A 20,226-nucleotide genomic window follows, 5' to 3' on the forward strand; every position below is an offset into this window, starting at 1 on the left:
GATGGGAGGAGAAATGGAAGGGCCTTGGAGGGATATTGGCTAATGGGAGCATGAGTCAGTGGGATTTGATTAATAATGAAACCCATCAGGTTGGTCAAGTTTGAGGAAATTGAGGTTATGTTTGATGGAGAATGCAATTCAATGTCCAAATATCTGGCTGAGGCTATTATTACTGAACCTAATCCATCAGTCAAAAGATCTCTGGCAGAATGAATGAATATGAGGGAATCATTTCTGATAGGCCCTACAAGCTATTTTTCTGACATAAGAACTTGATTAAAATCAAGAAGGAAACTAACATATATGAGCCCTTTAGGAAATAATCAACTGTTAGAAGATGTGGTGAGGACAAAAACAAGCTAGAAAGCATGAGTTTGGGGGGCATCTGAGAAAGGTTCAATGAAGTTTCCATAACTTCTAGATTTTTAAAAAATACCTTGTCACATCATACATATATATCAAACTTCCTTGTATTCCCTGCTGGTCTTACTATAATGTGAACCTCCCTTATCATGAAGTTAAAAGATAATACCATTCTTCAGTGTCATAGAAAACTAAACATTATTTAGCTAACAAATGTGCCCAACAGTGAGCTGGGCAGATTACATAATGTATTTCATTTTGTTATATTTTTTTCTATGACAGATTGGGGGAATGACACAAATAAGGGAAATGACTTGCCCAAGGTTACATAGCATGCAGAGGCTATTTAAACTTAGGCTGCCTCCTGAGACCCCACATTTTCATCTGTTAATAAGCAACCCTTATGATGGAGTACAAGTAAGAATAACTTACCATTGAATTAAATTTTCTCACCAAGAACGTGAAAACAGTTGGAGGTATTTGCAAAAAGAATTACCCTAAAATCCTATATACAGAGTTCCAAAAAATATAGAATTGATTTTGAAGGTTTATTTTCCTATTGAATTATAAAGCCCACGCTATGTCTATTTTAAGATCCAGGCATGACCATGGCACCCTTGATCTGTCCAGCCTTGAAATGAATATATTTATTATCTTATCATTTTGGGTTTTCAGTATGAAATGCAAATTAATATCATTGCTGCATATTGGGAGAAATCCTTGGGAAGCAGATTCTGAGAAGGAGGTAAATGTTTGGGGCACTTGTTAGGAAGCGCTTTTGGGCATCAGCCCTGGGAAAGAGAGGGCAGGGAAGCAGAATTCGCCACAGAGTTTACCACAATGGCAAGGCAAGTGTAATTCTCAGTAAATCTCTGTGTATGCAGCAAATGCATGATATATACATGGAAATATATCTAAATAAGTGTAATAAGTCACCAGATATTGACTTTATATAAAAATGCATATTTATTGTCTACACGTAAATGCTGTGGATAGTAAAGGCAATAACCACCTGGATCAGGATGAAAGCTGGACTTAAAACAATTAATAAACTGGGCAATGTGGTACCTACAATTGAAAGTGCAGAGGCCCATCTCTGGTTCAAGAGAGAGCAGAGGCTTGGGACTTGTTGAGGCTCTCACACTCTTACCAGCGTAGCATGCAGTGTTGCTGTGTCTATAATAAGGATGAATCTGTCTGTTCAGTGATCATGTCCCAGGTGCACAGAATGGTGCTAGGTGTACTAACTTTGTTTTATGATTCTAAAGACTGATACATAATGAGTGGAAACAGAAAAAAAATCAACATGTAAACATTTTTTTTTAAATGAACATTCATTCCTCAGAATTGTACTGGCCCTGCCTCTATTTACTTAGTCAGCTTCTTTCTACTTCAGCCATTCTCATCAACTAGTAGTCACTTTCCAGAAGTCTGAGAAGGCAAACATCTAACCACAGATGGTAAGTGTAGAGAATCCCTATATATCTAAGAGGAAGAGAAGGGGAGGCCTAATGTATGCATCTCTTTTAGGTTTGGTGCACGGATGCTTACAAGAGTCTGCCAGGCTGTCTCTTCCTTCCGCCCACCCCTGCCTCTGACTCAGCAGTCTGAATCCAGAGTACTTAGGATCTCTGTGGCTGCTTGAAGCACGGGCCTAATAGTTGGTGCCCAAAGGGTATGTGTAACATGCTCACAGTGATTGAAAGGACAAGTGCCTTCAATTTGTTCAGGTGGAGCTGCAGAGTACATGCCTAGCATGAGCTGATGCTGTGCTTTGACTTAGGAAATACAGCTGCCCAAGGCAGTATGAAAACGCTGGCCCTCCTAAAATGAAAATCACCTTCATTGTTGACATTTTTCTTCCATTAGTCCTTTCCTGTCCTTTTGGACAATGGCTTAGGCCTGATTTAGCCATTGTCTGTATTAGTAAGTCTTAATCATGCCCTGAAGATGTGTATGAACCAAATATGTTCTTTTTTAGAAATAATATTTTCCCCATCTCTTTTTCATTCATTTGTTCATTCATTTATAGTTAAGAAAATATAAATGAATAGTTTAGTTAGTATAGTCTTATTTTGTGGTCAGATAGTGCAGGTATTTGCTCTAAGGCTGAAGTACAGAACTGTGGTCATGCACAGTGATTATCATTTAAAAATTTAGACCTGCGTATTTAAGGTGATAGAATTCCAGTTAATTTGATTATCATTGTAATGCAACAGCAGCCAGGAAGCTTTTCTTCTGTTTATTCTCTTCTTAATTTTCTCTAAATAATGTAATGTAATTCAGAAGCCTTGGAGTTCCTGTCGTGGCTCAGTGGTTAATGAATCCTACTAGGAACCATGAAGTTGTGGGTTCGATCCCTGGCCTCGCTCAGTGTGTTAACGATCCGGTGTTGCCGTGAGCTGTGGTGTAGGTCACAGATGCAGCTTGGATCCCACGTTGCTGTGGCTCTGGCGTAGGCCTGCGGTTACAGCTCCAATTGGACCCCTAGCCTGGGAACCTCCATATGCCATGGGTGTGGCCCTAGAAAAGACAAAAAGCCAAAAAGCCAAAAAAAAAAAAAAAAAAAAAAAGCCTGACTATTTTCTTGCTTCCTCTTTTTATCTGTAAAGCCATCACTTGGGAGAGTGTCCCAATTGGTTTTCTCTCAGTGCATTTTAAGCCTTTGTTAAAACTTGTATCATCTTGCTCTAATTCCTTTACTTAGAATTGTAATTTTATCCCCCTTTTCTTACTTATATCATTGCTGCATACTGTGAGCAGACTTTATCTCAACCCCCAATATTTCATCAGGGCATCTGGTTTTCCACCAACTCACTTCTGAGGGTCAAGAGAGTAGGTTCCCTTGCTGGTTTGATTTGTAGCCGTGGGCAAGTCGAACTCCATGAACCTCACCTTCTCCATTTGCAAAATGGGATAATAATACTTACCTCCTACACACTTTGGGTGTTGTGAGAATTAAAAAGACAATGTTTGCAAAGTTCTTTGTAAAAACATGGAGCCTTTCATCTAAGGAAGGAGCTCAGAGTGTTATTATTTTTGTTGTCACTGTCGGTCATGTTCCTACATGGTTTAATTTTGATGATGGTACTTAACTACAGTGGAGTTGAATCACAGAGATGAGAGGTGGTGAAGATGTAGCAGGTCATCTAGTTCAAGTGTGTTGCAGCATTCTTCCCCTACAACATGCTCTTGTACTTTAGCCCTGCTATTTTTAAGTCCCAAAGCTTCAAACATTACATGGTCCATTTCTTCTTGCTTGACAGCAGAACTCCTCTCTAAAGAACAATTCCAATGGCAACTTTTGATCTAAGTATTTTCTTAATGACCCAATTGGAACAACTTATTTAGTCTCTGGCAGGATGATATTTTTGCCCAGTGTGAGGGTTACAGTTATTTTCAGGACCCTTTACTACTTTCCTGGGGGAATGAAGTCACAATCCATTAGCTCTCCTTCTGATGATGTTCTTCACAATGTTCCCCCCAAATGTTCAATTTAGGAATTTCCTAATCATTGGTCCATGGAGCAGACAGAATCTTGTTCAGAGATACCTCATTTCAAACACAGTTAAACTGCTTTAAATTCAGTCTCAGAAGACTAATTTAAAAGAATGTGCTCACTTCAACCTTGTGAGCTGCATGTATTTTGCTTTTGGCGGGTGTATAATCTATCAATGAAGAAAGATTCTAATATAATACATAAATATGTTTTGAATGAATAAATGGATCGTTTACATTATACGTCTAATTCGTTGTTACTTATGTCAGTAGGATAATCATAGTCCTTTCGGTTTTTTAAGATTTATAAGTATTGGAGTTCCCATTGTGGCTCAGCAGGTTAAGGACTTGGCATTGTCTCTGCAGGTTCAATTTCTGGCCTTGCTCAGTGGGTTAAGGATTGGGCATTGCCAAAAACTGTGGTGTAGGTCACAGATGCAGCTCACATCTGGTGTTGCTGTGGCTGTAGTGTAGGCCTCCGCTGCAGCTCCAATTTGACTCCTGGCCCGAGAACTTCCATATGCTATGAGGTTGTTAAAAAAAAAGATTTATATGTATTGATGTGTTATAAATACATATTAATGTATACATGTATTGCATATGTATATATATTGTGTTTTTTACACAGAGTCATTAATAAATTATTTGAAAGTATCACCACTTAAAACATGAATACAACTGATGTCCTGACAAAGGGACTGACTACAATGATATATAGACTTTCAAAAAAAAATGTGGAGTATTTATCATGTATTAGGAGCTGAAATACACCTAAGCATATTTATCTTGTAATGCTGATTACTTCAGCCAATGAGAATTGGTTCTGAAGATATAATGATTCTGTTTTCCCCTGATAATTGGTTTTCCATCCTTTTGCTATAGAGAGTCAGGTCTGAGATTAAATCAATACCCCAAATAATTCTTTCCTTTTCTTTTACTTTTGGTAATTTAATTAATTACTCCCCATTAAACTGATCCATTGAATAAAACTAAGCTTTTATGTGCTAATAATTATTGTTTTGAATGTAATTGTAGTATCCAGTTGGAATCAGGTTATAGGTTTAAGTGGAAAGATTTTGTTTTTCTTTAATTCTTGATGAATCATCAATCCAAGGATTTAAGCAATAATTAGTCTTAATAAAAATAGAGGGATATGACTTTTAACAGAGAATGCCATTCCAGTTTCAAGCAGTCAAAAAACTAAAAGACATCTTTGAAAAGTCTATAAGACTAATGTTGTACTCTTGTGAAATGTTTGGAAAACTAAGAGGTAGAACTTCACTGAAAACTACTCAAGTTATTTTCTGTTGACATTGGATCAGAAAGCTTGTGACGTTTGACATATTTTTATGTGGCATATTTCCAGAGAGTGAAATCATTGGGGGTCGACTTTTGGGATGTTTTTCTCTTTAATTCCTTTGCCTTCAATGTGGTAGTAGCTGGCTAGAGATGGGTGGTGGTAATTAGCTTGCTGAGTCAGTGGGAAGGAGCCCTGTAATACTGAATAATTATTTCTTTGATGTGTGGTGTGGTTAACATGCTTAAGATTCTTAACTCAGTACCAGCAGCCTGCCAGATCTGGGAAGAGGAAGTAAAATCACTTTTATATTCAGTGTAGAACATGAAATCACAAATCTCAGAGTGTAGATTTGCCACTCTCTGTCTTCACTTTTTTTGCTTTGTTTTTAAACTTTGCACCAATTAGTTTAAGCACTTAATTTGTAAATTCCTGGCATAGGCATATGAAACAAAATGATTTCATTATAAATTTGTGAATCACCTTACCTCCTATGCTGTTTGTTTCTAATAACTATGGAACAAAAATCTGAAAAAAAAAATATCAAGGCACAATGACACTACCACTTTGGAAGGAAAATCTATCTTAGTGTCCTTAAATCTATAACACTAGTGCATTAGTAATGGATTTAGTTTAGTGGATAACAGATATTCTCTAACATTAGTCTCGTTATACCTTCATTTTCATGAGAGGTATTCCTGTTAGGTCAAGCCTAGGAGTTGACTAAGGAGAATGTAGATCCTGGAGTTGAAAGGCAATAATTTTCTTCCTCTCTGTCATCACCAATTTATTACCATGAACTCTGGTGCAATGGAAAATTATTACCTCTTTATAGATTTCAGCAATTTAAAACAGGAAGAATTTAGTTTGAGCCTTTGAGGATCTAACACTGCATCTCTTTCCTGTCCTTAGCTGCCTTCTTTCAGGTCAGCTGCCTCTGATGCCCAACAGGCCAGCAACAGGATAGGATTTGGAGAAACCATGAGAGCCCCAGTTTCCTGAGCCTCATTTGTGGTTGTGGCAGACGATTGAGAAGAGGAAGTATGAATTGCAGTGAGATGCAGTGGGAAAGAAAGAATTCATACCATCAGGTGAAAATTACAAAACAACAGAATGCTGATATTTTGCAGGAAATTTCACCATCGCATGAATTTTTTGCCTTTCATATAATTTGCTGGGGATCAAATTCAAGTTAAGGCATGTCTTTTTCCATCACTACCACTTCACACTATAAAGTTTGGCTTTTAAAAAAATAACCACTAGCTTTATATATCTCTTCCCCAAGGCAGTTAAATGGTATTTCTTTGTCCCTTGCTAGAACTTAGCATTGTTCCCAATGGCTGGGGGCAGCTGACTTGCCTGAAAGGCAGGTTTCCATACTGTATCATCCTTGGTGTGAACTCAGAGGATGGGTAGATGAGCAGCAGCCCTTGTTCCCAGGCAGCTCATTCTCCTGACTTGACCTATATTTATGTAACTTTTTCTCTGCTTCTTCCTCCCCTGCTTGATCTCCCAACCTGGATGCTCTCACCTGCAACTCAGCTTCCTCAGAACTGCTCTTGGCTCTCCTTGTTTTCATTTCCACAATTAATACTGTTCTTCACTTGAGCACTTTCCCTTGTTCTATAACAAGGTATTCAATGCTGCTTTCTTTCTCTCCTCCAGGATGACCTCTGCTGTTGATGTATTCTTGCCTACACAGGTACGCAACACACTATTTTTAAAGCTAATCTCTTCGCTTTTGTTATTTCTCTAACGTGTTGTAAAATTCAGCCTTATTTGATTTATCACAAATATATCAACTCCCCCATAATTTCACCTTTCCATTTGCTTCTATGGATGTGAATGTACTTTAGGAGAAACTTGTTTTTATTCCCAGGGAAAAAAAAAAAAAAACCAGTATCTGGGGAGCTCCCATCAGGGTGCAGTAGAAGCAAATCTGACTAGGAACCATGAGGTTGCGGTTTCGCTCCCTGGCCATGCTCGGTGGGTTAAGGATCCTGCATTGCTGTGGCTGTGGTATAGGCCAGCAGCTGTAGCTCCGATTGGACCCCTTACCTGGGAACCTCCATATGCCACAGGTGTAGGCCTTAAAAAAAAAAAAAAAGCAAAAAAGAAACAGTATCTGAAGACTTTTTAAAAAGGAGCTTAGAATATCTCACAAACATTATCATCTTCATCTTTCATATTATTTCTATTGAAAAACATAGGTGGAAAACAAGCGTTCAATTCTGAGATTAAAAAAATTGTAGTAAAAGCCAATTGCTTACATCCAGTGAGTATATAGAAATCCTGAGAACTAGCTTAAGATTTTTTTTTGTTTGTTTGTTTGTTTTTACGACTGCACCCACGGCATATGGAGATTTCCAGGCTAGGGGGTTTAATCCAAGCTGTAGCTATGGGCCTACGCCACAGCCACAGCAATGCAGGATCCGAGCCATGTCTGTGACCTATGCCACAGCTCACAGCAACATGGAATCCTTAACCCTCTGAGTGCGGCCAGGGAGTGAACCCGTAATCTCATGGTTCTCATGGTTCCTAGTCGGATTCGTTAACCACTGAGTCACAACGAGAACTCCTGGGATTTTTGGTTTTATTGTCTGGTTGAAATCATTAAAGGAGAGACAATTTACTAATCTTTATGGCTTGGGAGTATTTCATCAAGGCACCTTTTTTTTTTTTTTAATGGGGTAATATGTCTTCCTATTCTACACTCTTCTGTCTTTTGGAAGAACCATTCCTATAGCATTGTCATACCATTTGGGTTTATTTCAACCATCCATAAACAATATTTAATATGTACAAGGCATGCTAATCAAGCTTAAGATGTAGAATACCTGGCCTTTGTCCTTGAGGAAGTGGGGAGAGAGCCATGAGCAGGCAATCTATAGTAAGTGTTATGATAGAAGAAAAAGAGATGTCTTGAGCCACAGACACACAAGAGGTTTAATCAGACCAGGTTGGTGTGCAGTACATTGTGGAGGAGACAGCATTAGACCAGAACCCTGAAACAAGGGGATATGCAAAAATGGAATCACTGCCTCCAGAGAGAAAACTCTTGGAGCCATAGCTCTTAAGCCCTTGTCCATCATTTCAGCATCCCTTTTCAGCACTAATACAGGTTCCAAAGATGTCATCTTATAAATCAAGGATAATCCTTTTCTAGAAGCCACCTGAATACAGATAGTTCTGTGCATTTATAATAGAAACTTAACATGATTTCAGCCCTCCAAGAAATGAGTTTAAGGATAATAATAACAGAATGATAGCCTCTGGTAGCTTAGCAATTGCAACTGGAAAGATATGAAAACCAGAGAATTTAGAAAAACATTTTCTGGGTTTTGAAGTTGTGTGTGCTTCACTGAGAAGCATACTGTGAAAATTCTTCACAAAGCTTCTTTCCCAGTCTTGTGATGAGCCTCCTGAGACAGTCACATGGGCTCACTTCCTCTCAATCAGTGTTAGAGAAGCATCTCAGGCAGACCACCTTGAGGTGATAATTGCCTTTCTCAGGAGACAGTCACATGTGCTAGGTCCTCTGGGAGGAAATGGATGAATTGCCTATTGTGCATTAAATCTCAGACAAGAAATTTTAAAGGTGTATTTCCAAAGCATTAAGGCTCAGAGTAATCACTGGAGTCAGGCAGCTAGCCTTGGGGGCCCACCCTTCCTAGAATCAGCAAACTCTTCCCCTGTAGAAAATTACATAAACATTTGAAGGTTTCCTTCTGTCCTTAGAATTCTACTTGTCTGCCAAGATTAAGGTTGTTTGAGCTGGAAATTTGGCCAGTTACAATCTCTATTAAGGCATTGGTGGCTGCACTCTTTCCTGTGCTTGCTTTTTCATGATCCTGTGATTCTTTGGGTCTCTGGGGTCTTTGGGGTCAAATGCTGCTTCTGAGAGCTGCCAGCATGGAGGAAAAGATATGTCTCTTTTGTCTTTTCTGAGGGCTTGCTCAGAAGTTGACCTGGGGTAGCCTCCTTGAGCTTCTTCACCTCAAGTTAAAGCTTTATGTAAAATCTTGGTTGAGCAGAAACCCAGAAACTGTTATGGGGCATCTTTCTTCATGACCAACATATGGGGTTGGTCACATGGCCAAGTTTTCTCTTTCCTGCTACCCACATGCTACTCCTCATCCACTGCATCTTGACATAACTTATAGTGGAAAGGAATACAAAGCTTGAACAGCTCCACTCCCACCACACTGTGGTTGAAAACCTTTATTCTTGGCTCTTTATCACCCTTCTACCATAGTGCTTTCAGAAATAAAAAAGTATTTTCTTTCTCCAATAGAAAAATGACTCAAAATTTGTTATTTCTCTCTACACTCACTTTTATCTGTTGTGGGTTAAATTCCACTGAGAAACTCTGAGATGCAGTTTAGGGTATAGAATATTTATTATGGCGTGTTCTTGGTACCACCACGTCTGGAAGGCTGGAAAAAGGAACAAGACTAGGGAGAAGATGTTGAGCTACAACACAACCAACAATAGCCTTGGTCAACTCCATAGGGATCCCTGGAACTAAAATGGCCTTTCCAAGTTATCCTGAGTTGTACTGAATGGCCAGGTCTTCATATTTCTGTATAAATCAGTCATCAGATGTGGGCAGCATGACAAAGGAATAACCCTGAGTGACAGCTCTCTCTGCAGCTGAGACCATCCCAAAGGGGCTGACAACTGATGGCTGTCTTCTGGCAGCATTCCAAATATCTGGGACAATAACCTCTTATTGAAGAAGGATCAGGATGGATCTGGATGGTGTCTGCCACAGTTTTCTCTTTGTTCCATTCAGATTACTTCTCAATATACATTTAGGAAGCTGCTCTTCAGAATGTGGCTAAACTTTTCTTGGGGCAAACTTAGAACAGGAGGTTAGTAAGACAGACAATGGCCCAATGCTACAGCTGGTCTCATGGTCCTGACTTATACTCATTGCCTCCCTCCTCAACTATTGATTCTAGATTTTCCCCTCTCTTATATTTCATCTCTGTCAGCCTTGATTGCTTACCAGATGCCATCACCAGTACCCTCAGCTTTGAATAGTCTCAGTTCCAGTTATCATGCCCTTCTCAAACCAGGATCACTGTGCTTATCCATTTGCTACTATAATTGGGCTAGAGAGGACCAAGAGATGCCCAACTGGATCACCTGGGTACCAAACATATTCCTCTATGCCCCATTGTGTAATAGAAGCTCTACTGCCTGCTGACTGGTCAATTACCCTGCCAAAGCAATAACTCCTCCTCTTGCCAGATGGTTTCTTGGCACAAGGAGCCTGAATGCCCAGGCTTTAGACAGAGCTTATAATGCAAATGTGTTATAACTGTATCCATTAGCAAAAGTGTTCTCTCGTTAAGAATCAGGATCTTGAAACCCACAGAACCCAGAGTTGCATAAAAAGGATGAATAGATTCAAGCAGGTCACTGGGAATGAGAAGTGGGACCACTTTTGTTCCCACTCCTCAGTTCTTCTAACAATGTATTTTTCCTTTGGGGGACATATAAAGGCCTTTGATTCAAAGAATATACTCTTCCAACAGGATGACACTCTATCCTGGTAAATTATTGGCACTGAGCTGGAGCTTCAGCTGTGCCTTCAGAGGGATATTCCACTGCATCTCAGGCTTCTAACTTCTGTGTAATGAAGTATGTGTTATGCCCAGAGGATCCTGTGATTACGGGCCAACTTTCACATTTCTTTTGCTCTAGTCATAATTCCCCTGATGCAGTGTTATGTGAACTTGATACCAGTGGATCAAACACTCCATAAACCCTTGGACAGTGGTGCTGGCTAAGCCCCTGCTAGGAAGAAAGGCAAGCCAAGTGGTAAGCTGGCTTCCTCAAGGGATGATGCCATAACAGGGAGTCAGTACTGGTCTCTGTTTCTGGCAGGTTGAACATTCAGTAGCCACAATAGCTAAATTAGCCTTGGTAAGAGGGAATCCATGCTCTTGGGTGTATGTGTAGCCTTCATTCTTACCACCTCAGAGACTCTGTTCACATGCCAATTGTATAAACTCTGGGATGGACAATGACAAAGGCTGGCTGACATTAACAGGCTGAGTCATTTTGGCTTCATGGTAGTTCAGTATTTCCTCTATGTGAGATGCTCTTGCTAGGTGTGATTATCTGATATAAGCTTTTCATAATTTGTGCCCACTCTCAAATTCATTCACATGCTTCTACCCTAAATTTCTTTGTCTCTTATTTTCCTGTTTTTCTCTTTCCAGGCCTTAGTCAGCCCATCAAACCATTTGCCACTGCCCAGGAGTCCATATATGTATGTAGTAATTTCTAATTTTTCTTTCTGTTCCAGTTGAAATTTTTTTTTTCACTGTCTTTGGTCCCCACCTTGGTTCTCCTCCCTCAGTCCTATGGTAGTACCAATTTAACTCTTCCTAGAATGGTTCAAGACTCACCTACCAGCCCCTTCCCCATCTGTCTCGAGTGATATGAGTTCACCTGTGTGGGACTCCCCTAAAATCCCCCACCCTACCCCTAACTGCCCAGTCTGCAGGGCCATTTATCAACTCCCTTCTCATATAGCACTCTCTCCGAGTACCACTCATTTGATCCTGAGCATTTCTGCACTGTATTCCAGGTTCTGTTTTTCTAAACAAATTTTGTCAACAGAAGTGGAGGAAGGTTGGGGCAATATCTTGTATTTCTTTGCATTTTCCCGTAGTCCTTTGCACAGTTGATACTTGTGGTTTATTTCCATTTGGCTTTGATGGACTTTCTGTGTGTAGAGGAGCTGTGAGGGGGTTGGCTGCTATGGATACTCTAAGCCTAATGATGTGTGGAGCAGTTAGGATGGCTCACAGGAAGAAGGGAGGTAACAGTACTTATGGATGGATTGAGTCTAAACATCTCAACATCCTTTGAAGTTAGCTTGTAAAACTGCAGTGAGAATGGAGAAGGTGGGTCTCCACTGGCTTTAGTTGTTGTGTGCTAACCAAATGCAGGTGGGAAAATCAACTTAGCAAATAGGGTGAGTGCTTCTGAGGTGTTAGGGATTAGTCTCCATCTTGCTGCTCTAAGTTTTGTTCATGAATCAACAGCATCAGCAATACCTGAAGTACAGAATCTCAGGTTTCACCAGAATCCTCCTGTGTCAGAATCTGCATTTTAACAAAATAACCAGGTGATTCTTATGTACACTATATTTTGCGAAGCGCTGAATTCTAGAGTTGAACATTTAAATATTCCTGTATCTGGGCTGTTTCTTAAACCAATTAAATGAGAATCTTCAGGGAACCAGATATCAGGTTTGTTTTTTTTCTTTCACTTTTTAAAGTTTTATTGAAGTATAGCTGAGTTACAATGTTGTGATGATTTCTGCTGTACAGCAAAGTGATTCAGTTATACACAGACACAACACACATCCATTTATTTTTTATTTTTATTTTTTAATAATTTTTTTAAATTTTCCCACTGTACAGCAAGGGGATCAGGTTATCCTTACATGTATACATTACAATTACATTTTCCCCCCACCCTTTCTTCTGTTGCAACATGAGTATCTAGACAAAGTTCTCAATGCTATTCAGCAGGATCTCCTTGTAAATCTATTCTAAGTTGTGTCTGATAAGCCCAAGCTCCCGATCCCTCCCACTCCCTCCCCCTCCCATCAGGCAGCCACAAGTCTCTTCTCCAAGTCCATGATTTTCTTTTCTGAGGAGATGTTCATTTGTTTTTTAAAGCATTTCTGGTGATTCTAATGTGTAACAAAAGTTGAGAAGTACTAATGTGGGATGATTTCTGGATTGGTAAATATTTAGTAAAGGAGCAGATACGAAACTCTTTACCTTTGGGATAGCTTTTGTTTTATCTTCTTTTTTTCCCCTTCTCTTTTCTATTCTTTTTAACTGTATGCCTAACACACCTTAAGTGAATACATAGAACTGATTCATAAATCCCCTTCTAGATGGTGTTCTTTCTTCTGCCATGTTGTATTGATTTCATACATTTAGCAAAATGCCCTGCCATAGCATTTATGGGCTGATTGGTCTCCTAGCCTGTTGATTGTTTAATGCATGCCAATCCCCCTCCTATGGGCCCAATCAAATATTGTCAAAGTAAAAAACAAAGGACATTGGCATAGGCTCTGGGGCTGGAACTAAATCAAGAAAGGCACTTCCACTGTGATCTGAAGTAGAGTAAGACTTGAATTTGAGTGTCTGGTTGTGTCCTGAGGTGAGGGTTAGCATCAGAGAATGTATCCAAGAGACAAGTGTTTGGAGACAAAATCCAAAATAAATCCAGGGTCCTGAAGTCACTGAGAGTGCAAGGCCAGTGTAAGTGTGGGGGTCACGGTAGAAGTGAAGCCTGGGATCCAGGACATTGACTGTGAATCAGCTCGGGTTGTCCAGAGCTTGTTTTTATTTGGAGCAGAACAGCCTAGCCAGAGTTAAAGGCATAGAGTTTGTCTAAACAATTAACAGGTATTGCAGTTCTGAGATCCTCTGATTTACTTCAAGTAGTATGTTTTCTTTGGTGCTGGGGGACTCACTCCACTATGGTAATGGTCTCCTGCAATGAATGTTCTTTTCTTATTGTAAATATGATTTATCTGAAAATGTAAGACTTTGGTGGTAGGAGATAAGAATACCTATCAAGATTTCAAAGGATCCAGATCGCCATTGTTTCATGGCACCAAAGTTACATGTGATGCAAGGTTAAGAAAGTTTGTTTCTAAAAGTTGTTAGATGGTAACAAATTGTTTGTGATTGAGGCTGAGATGGGAGTGGGGGAGAGGTTCTCTCCTTTTCCTTTAGGATAGAAACATCTTTTTTCCCTTTTCATGAGCCTTGAACACAGCGAGGAATATCAAAGCATTTCCAGGTTGAGAGGGACTAGGAATTATCTTCCTGGTTCCCCTCATACCAAAAAAGACCTCAAAACATAACCTATGGTTATTTCTGTAGGGCTACGGCATCTTAAAAAGCTTCAGAGACCCTGGAGTGGTAGGAAATGATAGTGCTGTCTAGTCACTTATTGGTGGTGGAAATACATCTCTGCATATTTCTGATGTTAGAGATATTCTGTGCTAATTCTAAATGCCATAAGAGAATTCAGTAGTATGGAAAGACTAGAAAGAAAATGTGTTTCTCCTTCTGAAAAGGGCGTAAGGAGGCATAAGCATCATCTTTTCTCTGCTACTGGACTTGCAAACAAGATGGTTTCCCAAAAGCAGATAATCAAAGAGGAAAATATGAGAGAACTTAATTCCCAGTTCTTCCAGTAAAGTGGAATAGCTGTCATTGTGCAGTCCAAAAGTTATGATGAAGAATTCAAGTATATTAGTGTATGTAAAAATAATTAAACTGAGTCCTTCCCTAGTGAAGTAATTGAAGCCCCCCAAAAGTCAAATGGTTTGCCCAAGAGCACTGATGGCCTGAAGTGGTCCCCAATACTGTTACACTTAATGGGTTGTCAGATCTACTGTTTCATATAACAGAGTTCCTTCTAATCAAGAAGGATGTGTAGAATATAGCATGCTTTTCACCCACCACTGGGAAGCTGTTTTCTCCTCAGAACAATTGCTTGCTCTTGATTATTCTGGTGATCAGTTATCTTTTGGCTCCTCCCACTTGCTGCTGGTTTATTGCCCTGTTCATAGTCAGTTCTTGGGAGGAGAGAAAAATTAAGGGGGTAAAACACACAGTCATTCTTCAACTTATTAGTGGTTTCATAAGGGTTTGGGGAGAGAGAAGCTTGGTGTAAAGATTAAAATAATTTTTGGTGATTAAACCTGTGGATTTTATTTGTTCTAAAATATTAATGACATAACAGAAACATTGAGAGCTTAACTAAAAATACATCAGTGCTCTTATGTTTCAAGATGTCTAATGTTTCATGATTCAAAATTCAAAGTTGAATACTGTTCAGTCACATAAATCACTAATCTTTAGTCTGAGTTTATCTCATGATTTATACCCCTATTAGAGACATTGTTTTAGACACCAAGTTTTGCATTTGTAAATGCGTATGAGTGTGAGTGAATAAAAAAAGTTAAGTTCCCAAGCTTTTGTAAGCTGAGAATGTCAACCTATGTGTGAACAAATGCCTGCCTAGCCGATACTGGGTGTAAACCACTTGAAATTTTGGAGGAAGGCCAACATTTCATCATCTTCATGCTCTCCTGTGCCATGCAATAAAATGCCAAAGGCTTGTCTAAAATGCCAATGATAATACACCTATTTTCATCTAACACAGCCACTGTAGTTCATGTAGTTACTTTCCCAGCTGAAAAATGTTGGTGAACCAGCATGGCGAGGCCAAGATAAGTATTTGCTTCCAGTTACTGGCAGACTGCAAAGACAATTAAATTTCAGTATTGAGTCATTTGTTAACTGGGCAAACTAACTTCAGCTCCTACCGCTGAATTTTCAGGCTGCGTAGGATTTTGCCATATTGAGCTTGGCTTACATTAATAGAGTTGTGCTGTTAGGAAAACCAAATGCTTTCTATTTTATTTTTTATTTTTTAATTATATACATGTAATTGATGTATAGTTGACTTACAACCTTGTGTTAGTTTCAGGTATGCAGCAAAGTGACTAAGTTATATGTACATATATATCTATTTTTTTTTCAGATTCTTTTCTCGTCTAGGTTATTACAAAATATTGAACATGGTCCCATGTGCTATAGAGCAGGTCCTTGTTGGTTATCTGTTTTATATATAGCAGTGTGTATATCTTAATCCCAAACTCCTAAAAACTAAATGCTTTTAATAGAGGCTGTATGCCTGTATTCTGGGGCATGTATGATACTTACCATTCTAGTTTCTGAACTGAAATTGGATAGTTGATGTCAGGAGGGAAGATTATTACATGCATTGATGCCCTGTGAGCAGATGAAATGCAACTCCTCTTTGCTGGTTAAGAACCTTTGCAAATACCAAATCAGCCTCCCACATACATGAGTCTTCTCCACCACTTCAGTGGGAGTTTTATGTGGGAATTAAGAAGAAGAGAAAATGTCACTTGGGGTGTGTGTCTGATGATGATTTAATATCTAAGCCAAGAATTTCTCAGAGAGTGAAAGCTCCTACCCACATAACGCTAAATCATGAATACATGCAGCCAAGGGCCTTAGAATAAGCTTTTGCTGTGCTTTGGGTGAAATGAGCTATAAGTTTTGTCATTTTATTTTATTTTACTTTATTATTTTAGTTTAGTTTAGTTCTGTTTTTTATGGTCACACTCATGGCATGTGGAAATTATGGGGCCAGGGATCAAACCTATACCACAGTAGTGACCCAAGCCACTGCAGTGACAACACCAAATCCTTAACCTCTTGAGCCACAAGGGAACTCCCTTGTCATATTTGATAAACCTAAGTGGACTTTCACAAGAAACCTTCATTTTGGGATACTTAATTGAGTATAAATGACAGAATGGCCAGTGTTTACTTTTGTTCTACTTTTTTTAGGAGGACCATCAGAGTCCCAGTTGATAGCTGCTGAGAGAAAAAAAGCCTGAAATAATTTAAATGCCTTCATGGCCTAACATAGCAGGGTGGGAGGAAATAAGGGCAGCAAGGGGGGCAAGTGTGTGTGAGAACTGAAGGCTTCCTCTATTAACCCAATTAATTATACCTTTCTCTATGATTAAGATGCATTCACTGAAAATTAGAGTCCATATAATTTTGATTACTATTAAAACAAATACAAACACTAAACAAGCACAACCATGTTTTATTAAAATAAATAATGGAGCTTACGGGATCAGTCTGGGGCATTTAAATGCCATCCCATCTTCTGTTTCCCATGGGGTAATTACATGACTCAGCCCACCAGACACCCAGCTGAGCTGAAGCAGATTTGCAGGGAGTGAGGAAAGACTGGTGAGCGATTCCTTTGGCTTGGCTTTTGAGTTGCTTTGGGGTAGACCTGGGTGTGATCTCCAGCCTTCAGTCTTCTCAACCAGGAGGGGGAAATCCAGAAGTAAAGAGGAGGTCATGGTCTGGCCTGGTCCAAAGACGTGAAAGGAGCATCAAGAATGAAGTTTATGTAGCTTTATCCAAGAGGCCTGGGGAGGCCATATTGACTCTACAAGGGCTGGAGCCAAGGGCGCCCCTCTCTGGGGCATGCTACAGTCCAACTGGGATGTGATCTGCCATTGTTCTTTGATGGAAACGCATTCTAACTGGGCCCCTGGCTCCTCATGCTACAACATGGTAGGGGTTCATCACCTCCAAAGAAAGGCATCTTGACTCACAACTTTTAAAGATCTTAGCTGTAGCTCCCAGAGCAGTCCATGCAACATTTTACAGCAAGAGCAGATTATGTTTAAGATTCTACATGAAGGCCCTTAAAATTATATTGGAGTAGCCCATTTCCAAATTAAACATAAGTATCTTTTTAAGGCATGTAGATAAAACAGAACATCATGTTTCAGACAGGATTTTATGAACATAGAGACATGCTCATGCTGATTTTATCTAGCATAGCACTTTGGGTTTTCTTATCATCTTAAATGTGGATTGAGTTCTGACCTAATGGTTATGTAGCTGCTCTCAACCACTGGATTATATAACTTTAAGCTGGATGAGTATGCACGCAAGGATGTGTGTGCAGGAGTGCATGTATTTAAAGACTTTACTTTTTAAGTTCAGTTTTAGGTTCACAGCAAAATTGAGAGGAAGGTATGGAGATTTTCCATATTCTCCATGCCTCCATATATGCCTGCCTCCCCCCTTATCAATATCCCTAACCAGAAAGGCAGGTCTATTGCAACACATTACAGACAAATCACAATCATCTGAAATCTATGTAGTTTACCTTCGGGTTCAATATTGATGTATGTTTTGTGGGTTTAGACAAATGTCTATGACATGTATTCGTCACTGACATGTATTCATCATATTGACATGTATGCATGCATTCATCATTTAGTAGCATAGAGAGTATTTTCACTGTCCTAAAACTTCTGTGCTTTGCCGAGTCATGCATCCCTTCTCTCTCAAGCCCTGGAACCCACTGATCTTTTTACTGTCTCCATAGTTTTCCTTTTCCAGAATGTCATACATACAGTATGCAGCCTTTTAAAATTGGCTTCTTTCATTTAGTTATATACTTTTTAGTTTCCTGATTTTCATGGCTTTATAGCTTATTTCTTTTTAGCACTGAATAATATTCCTTTGCCTGAAGTGAAATGTATAACAGTTAATTTATCCATTCATCTCTTGAAGGACCTCTTAATTTCTGCCAAGTCTAGACAATTGTGAATAAAACTATAAACATTTGTGTGCAGGTTTTTGTGTAGATTCAAGTTGTCAACTCTTTTGGGTAGATACCAAGGAGATGTAATTGCTGGCTTGTATGATAATTGTAAAACTATGATTTAATTTTATGAGAAACTGCAAAACTGTCTTCCAAGGTGGCTATACCATTGTTTATTCCCACGAGCAGTGAATGAGCGTTCCTGTTGCTACACATCCTCACTGTCATTTGGTGTTTTCAGTGTTCTGATTTTGGCCATTCTAATAATTGTTAGTGGTATCTCATTGTTGTTTTAATTTGCAATTCCCTGATGACATATGATGTGGGACATCTTTTCATATGCTTATTCACCATCTGTATATTTTCTTTGGTGAGATATCTGTTGAGATCTTTGGTATATTTTTTTCTATTGGGTTGTTTGTTTTCTTATTATTGAGTTTTAAGAGTTCTTTGTATGTTTTGGATAACAGTCTTCAGATGTGTCTGTTGCTGATATTTTCTCCCAGCGTTTGGCTTGTTTTCTCACTGTGTTTGCAGAGTGAAAGTTTTAAATTTTAATGAAGTCAACCTTATTAATTATTTCTTTCATTAATCATGACTCTGATCTTATATCTAAAGAGTCACCACCATACCTGTGGTCATCCAAGTTTTCAGCTGTAAGTTGTGTTTTTAAATTGGGTCTCTCTTGGAGTTCCCATCATGGTGCAGCAGAAATGAGTCCAACTAGGAACCATGAGGTTGCAGGTTCGATCCCTGGCTTCGCTCAGTGGGTTAAGGATCCAGTGTTGCCATGAGCTGTGGTGTAGCTTGCAGATGCAGCTCGGATCTGCCATTGCTGTGGCTCTGGCCTAGGCCAGCAGCAGCAGCTCCAATTAGACCCCTAGCCTGGGAATTTCCGTATGCTGTGGGTATGGTCCTAAAAAGATAGATAGATAGATAGATAGATAGATAGATAGATAGATAGATAGATAGATAGATAGGGTCTCTCCACAGGTATAGTTTCTTCCTCTGAGGATAGAAGCATTGCCATTCTCCCTTCCCTTACCCTAAAATGGAATTATGAATGGGAAGGAAATCTAGCTGTCATGGACCTTGTTACAGAAAAATCCAAAGCAATGCCAATTGCTCAGAAATTGGTATTGCTCAGAAAAAAGATTTTGAGTGTTTGGCAATTAATACAGCTTACCCTTTCGGTCAAGGAAATTTACCCACAGAGACTTTTTTTTTTTAAATGTACAGTGCTTCTAGGTTCCTAAATATTACTGGGAAAATCCATGTCACACAAAGATACTTTCTTATTTATCGCCAGGAAAATCAAGCTATTGGATTATTAACTCTGGGTTATATTGTAACTGTATTGTTTGATGACATGTCTAGGCATTAGAGGACTGTTGCAGACTAGTGTGGGTGTTGGTTATTTTGAAGCTGAGTTTATTTGAAAAGAACTCTTTACAAGTTTCTGTGTGTTGTATTGTTTGGCCCAGAGAGTTGATACACATCGTGAGATTGTGAGATAAATGATGCAGGGTAGAAATTTACCCCACTAATTAATCAGAATCCTGTGAACCTGAGTGGAGTGAGTCAGAGCCAGCCAACCTGGTAAAATAGAACTATAAGGGGATTCTAGATGAAAGACAAGCACAATTTTTGATCTAGATACTAAATGAAGAAAGGAAAAGCAACACAAAAGAAATGATGATTCAAAAATGTCCTGGCTGAAAACATTACCACTCAATACAGTTTTTTTTTTTTTTTTCTTTTTATGGATGTACCTGTGGCATATGGAAGTTTCCAGGCTAGGGGTTGAATCAGAGCTGCAGCTGCCAGTCTAAACC

General features: G+C 39.2%; 1 protein-coding gene across 9 annotated transcripts in view; it reads left to right on the forward strand.

The window, feature by feature from the left end:
* The window catches only part of LOC102159433 (uncharacterized), a 908,266-nt gene that overhangs the window by 494,755 nt on the left and 393,285 nt on the right, over positions 1 to 20,226 (forward strand). For 5 of the 9 annotated variants that reach the window (XR_014831357.1, XR_002339577.2, XR_014831355.1 and 2 more), the window contains 2 exons: positions 6,071 to 6,249; positions 6,824 to 6,860. Coding sequence is in view for 1 of the 9 variants with exons in the window: in XM_085002291.1 (XP_084858417.1) it covers positions 6,825 to 6,860; positions 11,392 to 11,441 (86 nt within the window). In the remaining 8 variants the exon portion in view is untranslated. Of the gene's footprint in view, positions 1 to 6,070; positions 6,250 to 6,823; positions 6,861 to 11,391; positions 11,442 to 20,226 lie in introns of all 9 variants that reach the window. The other 4 variants (XR_014831356.1, XM_085002291.1, XM_085002288.1 and 1 more) reach the window with 1 other exon arrangement.

The sequence above is a fragment of the Sus scrofa genome, chromosome 16, assembly GCF_054392235.1.
Source record: "Sus scrofa isolate SSC_HxYL_T2T_F1_AM1 chromosome 16, Sscrofa_HxYL_maternal_Yorkshire_Landrace_v2.0, whole genome shotgun sequence".
Classification (NCBI taxonomy): Eukaryota; Metazoa; Chordata; class Mammalia; order Artiodactyla; family Suidae; genus Sus; species Sus scrofa.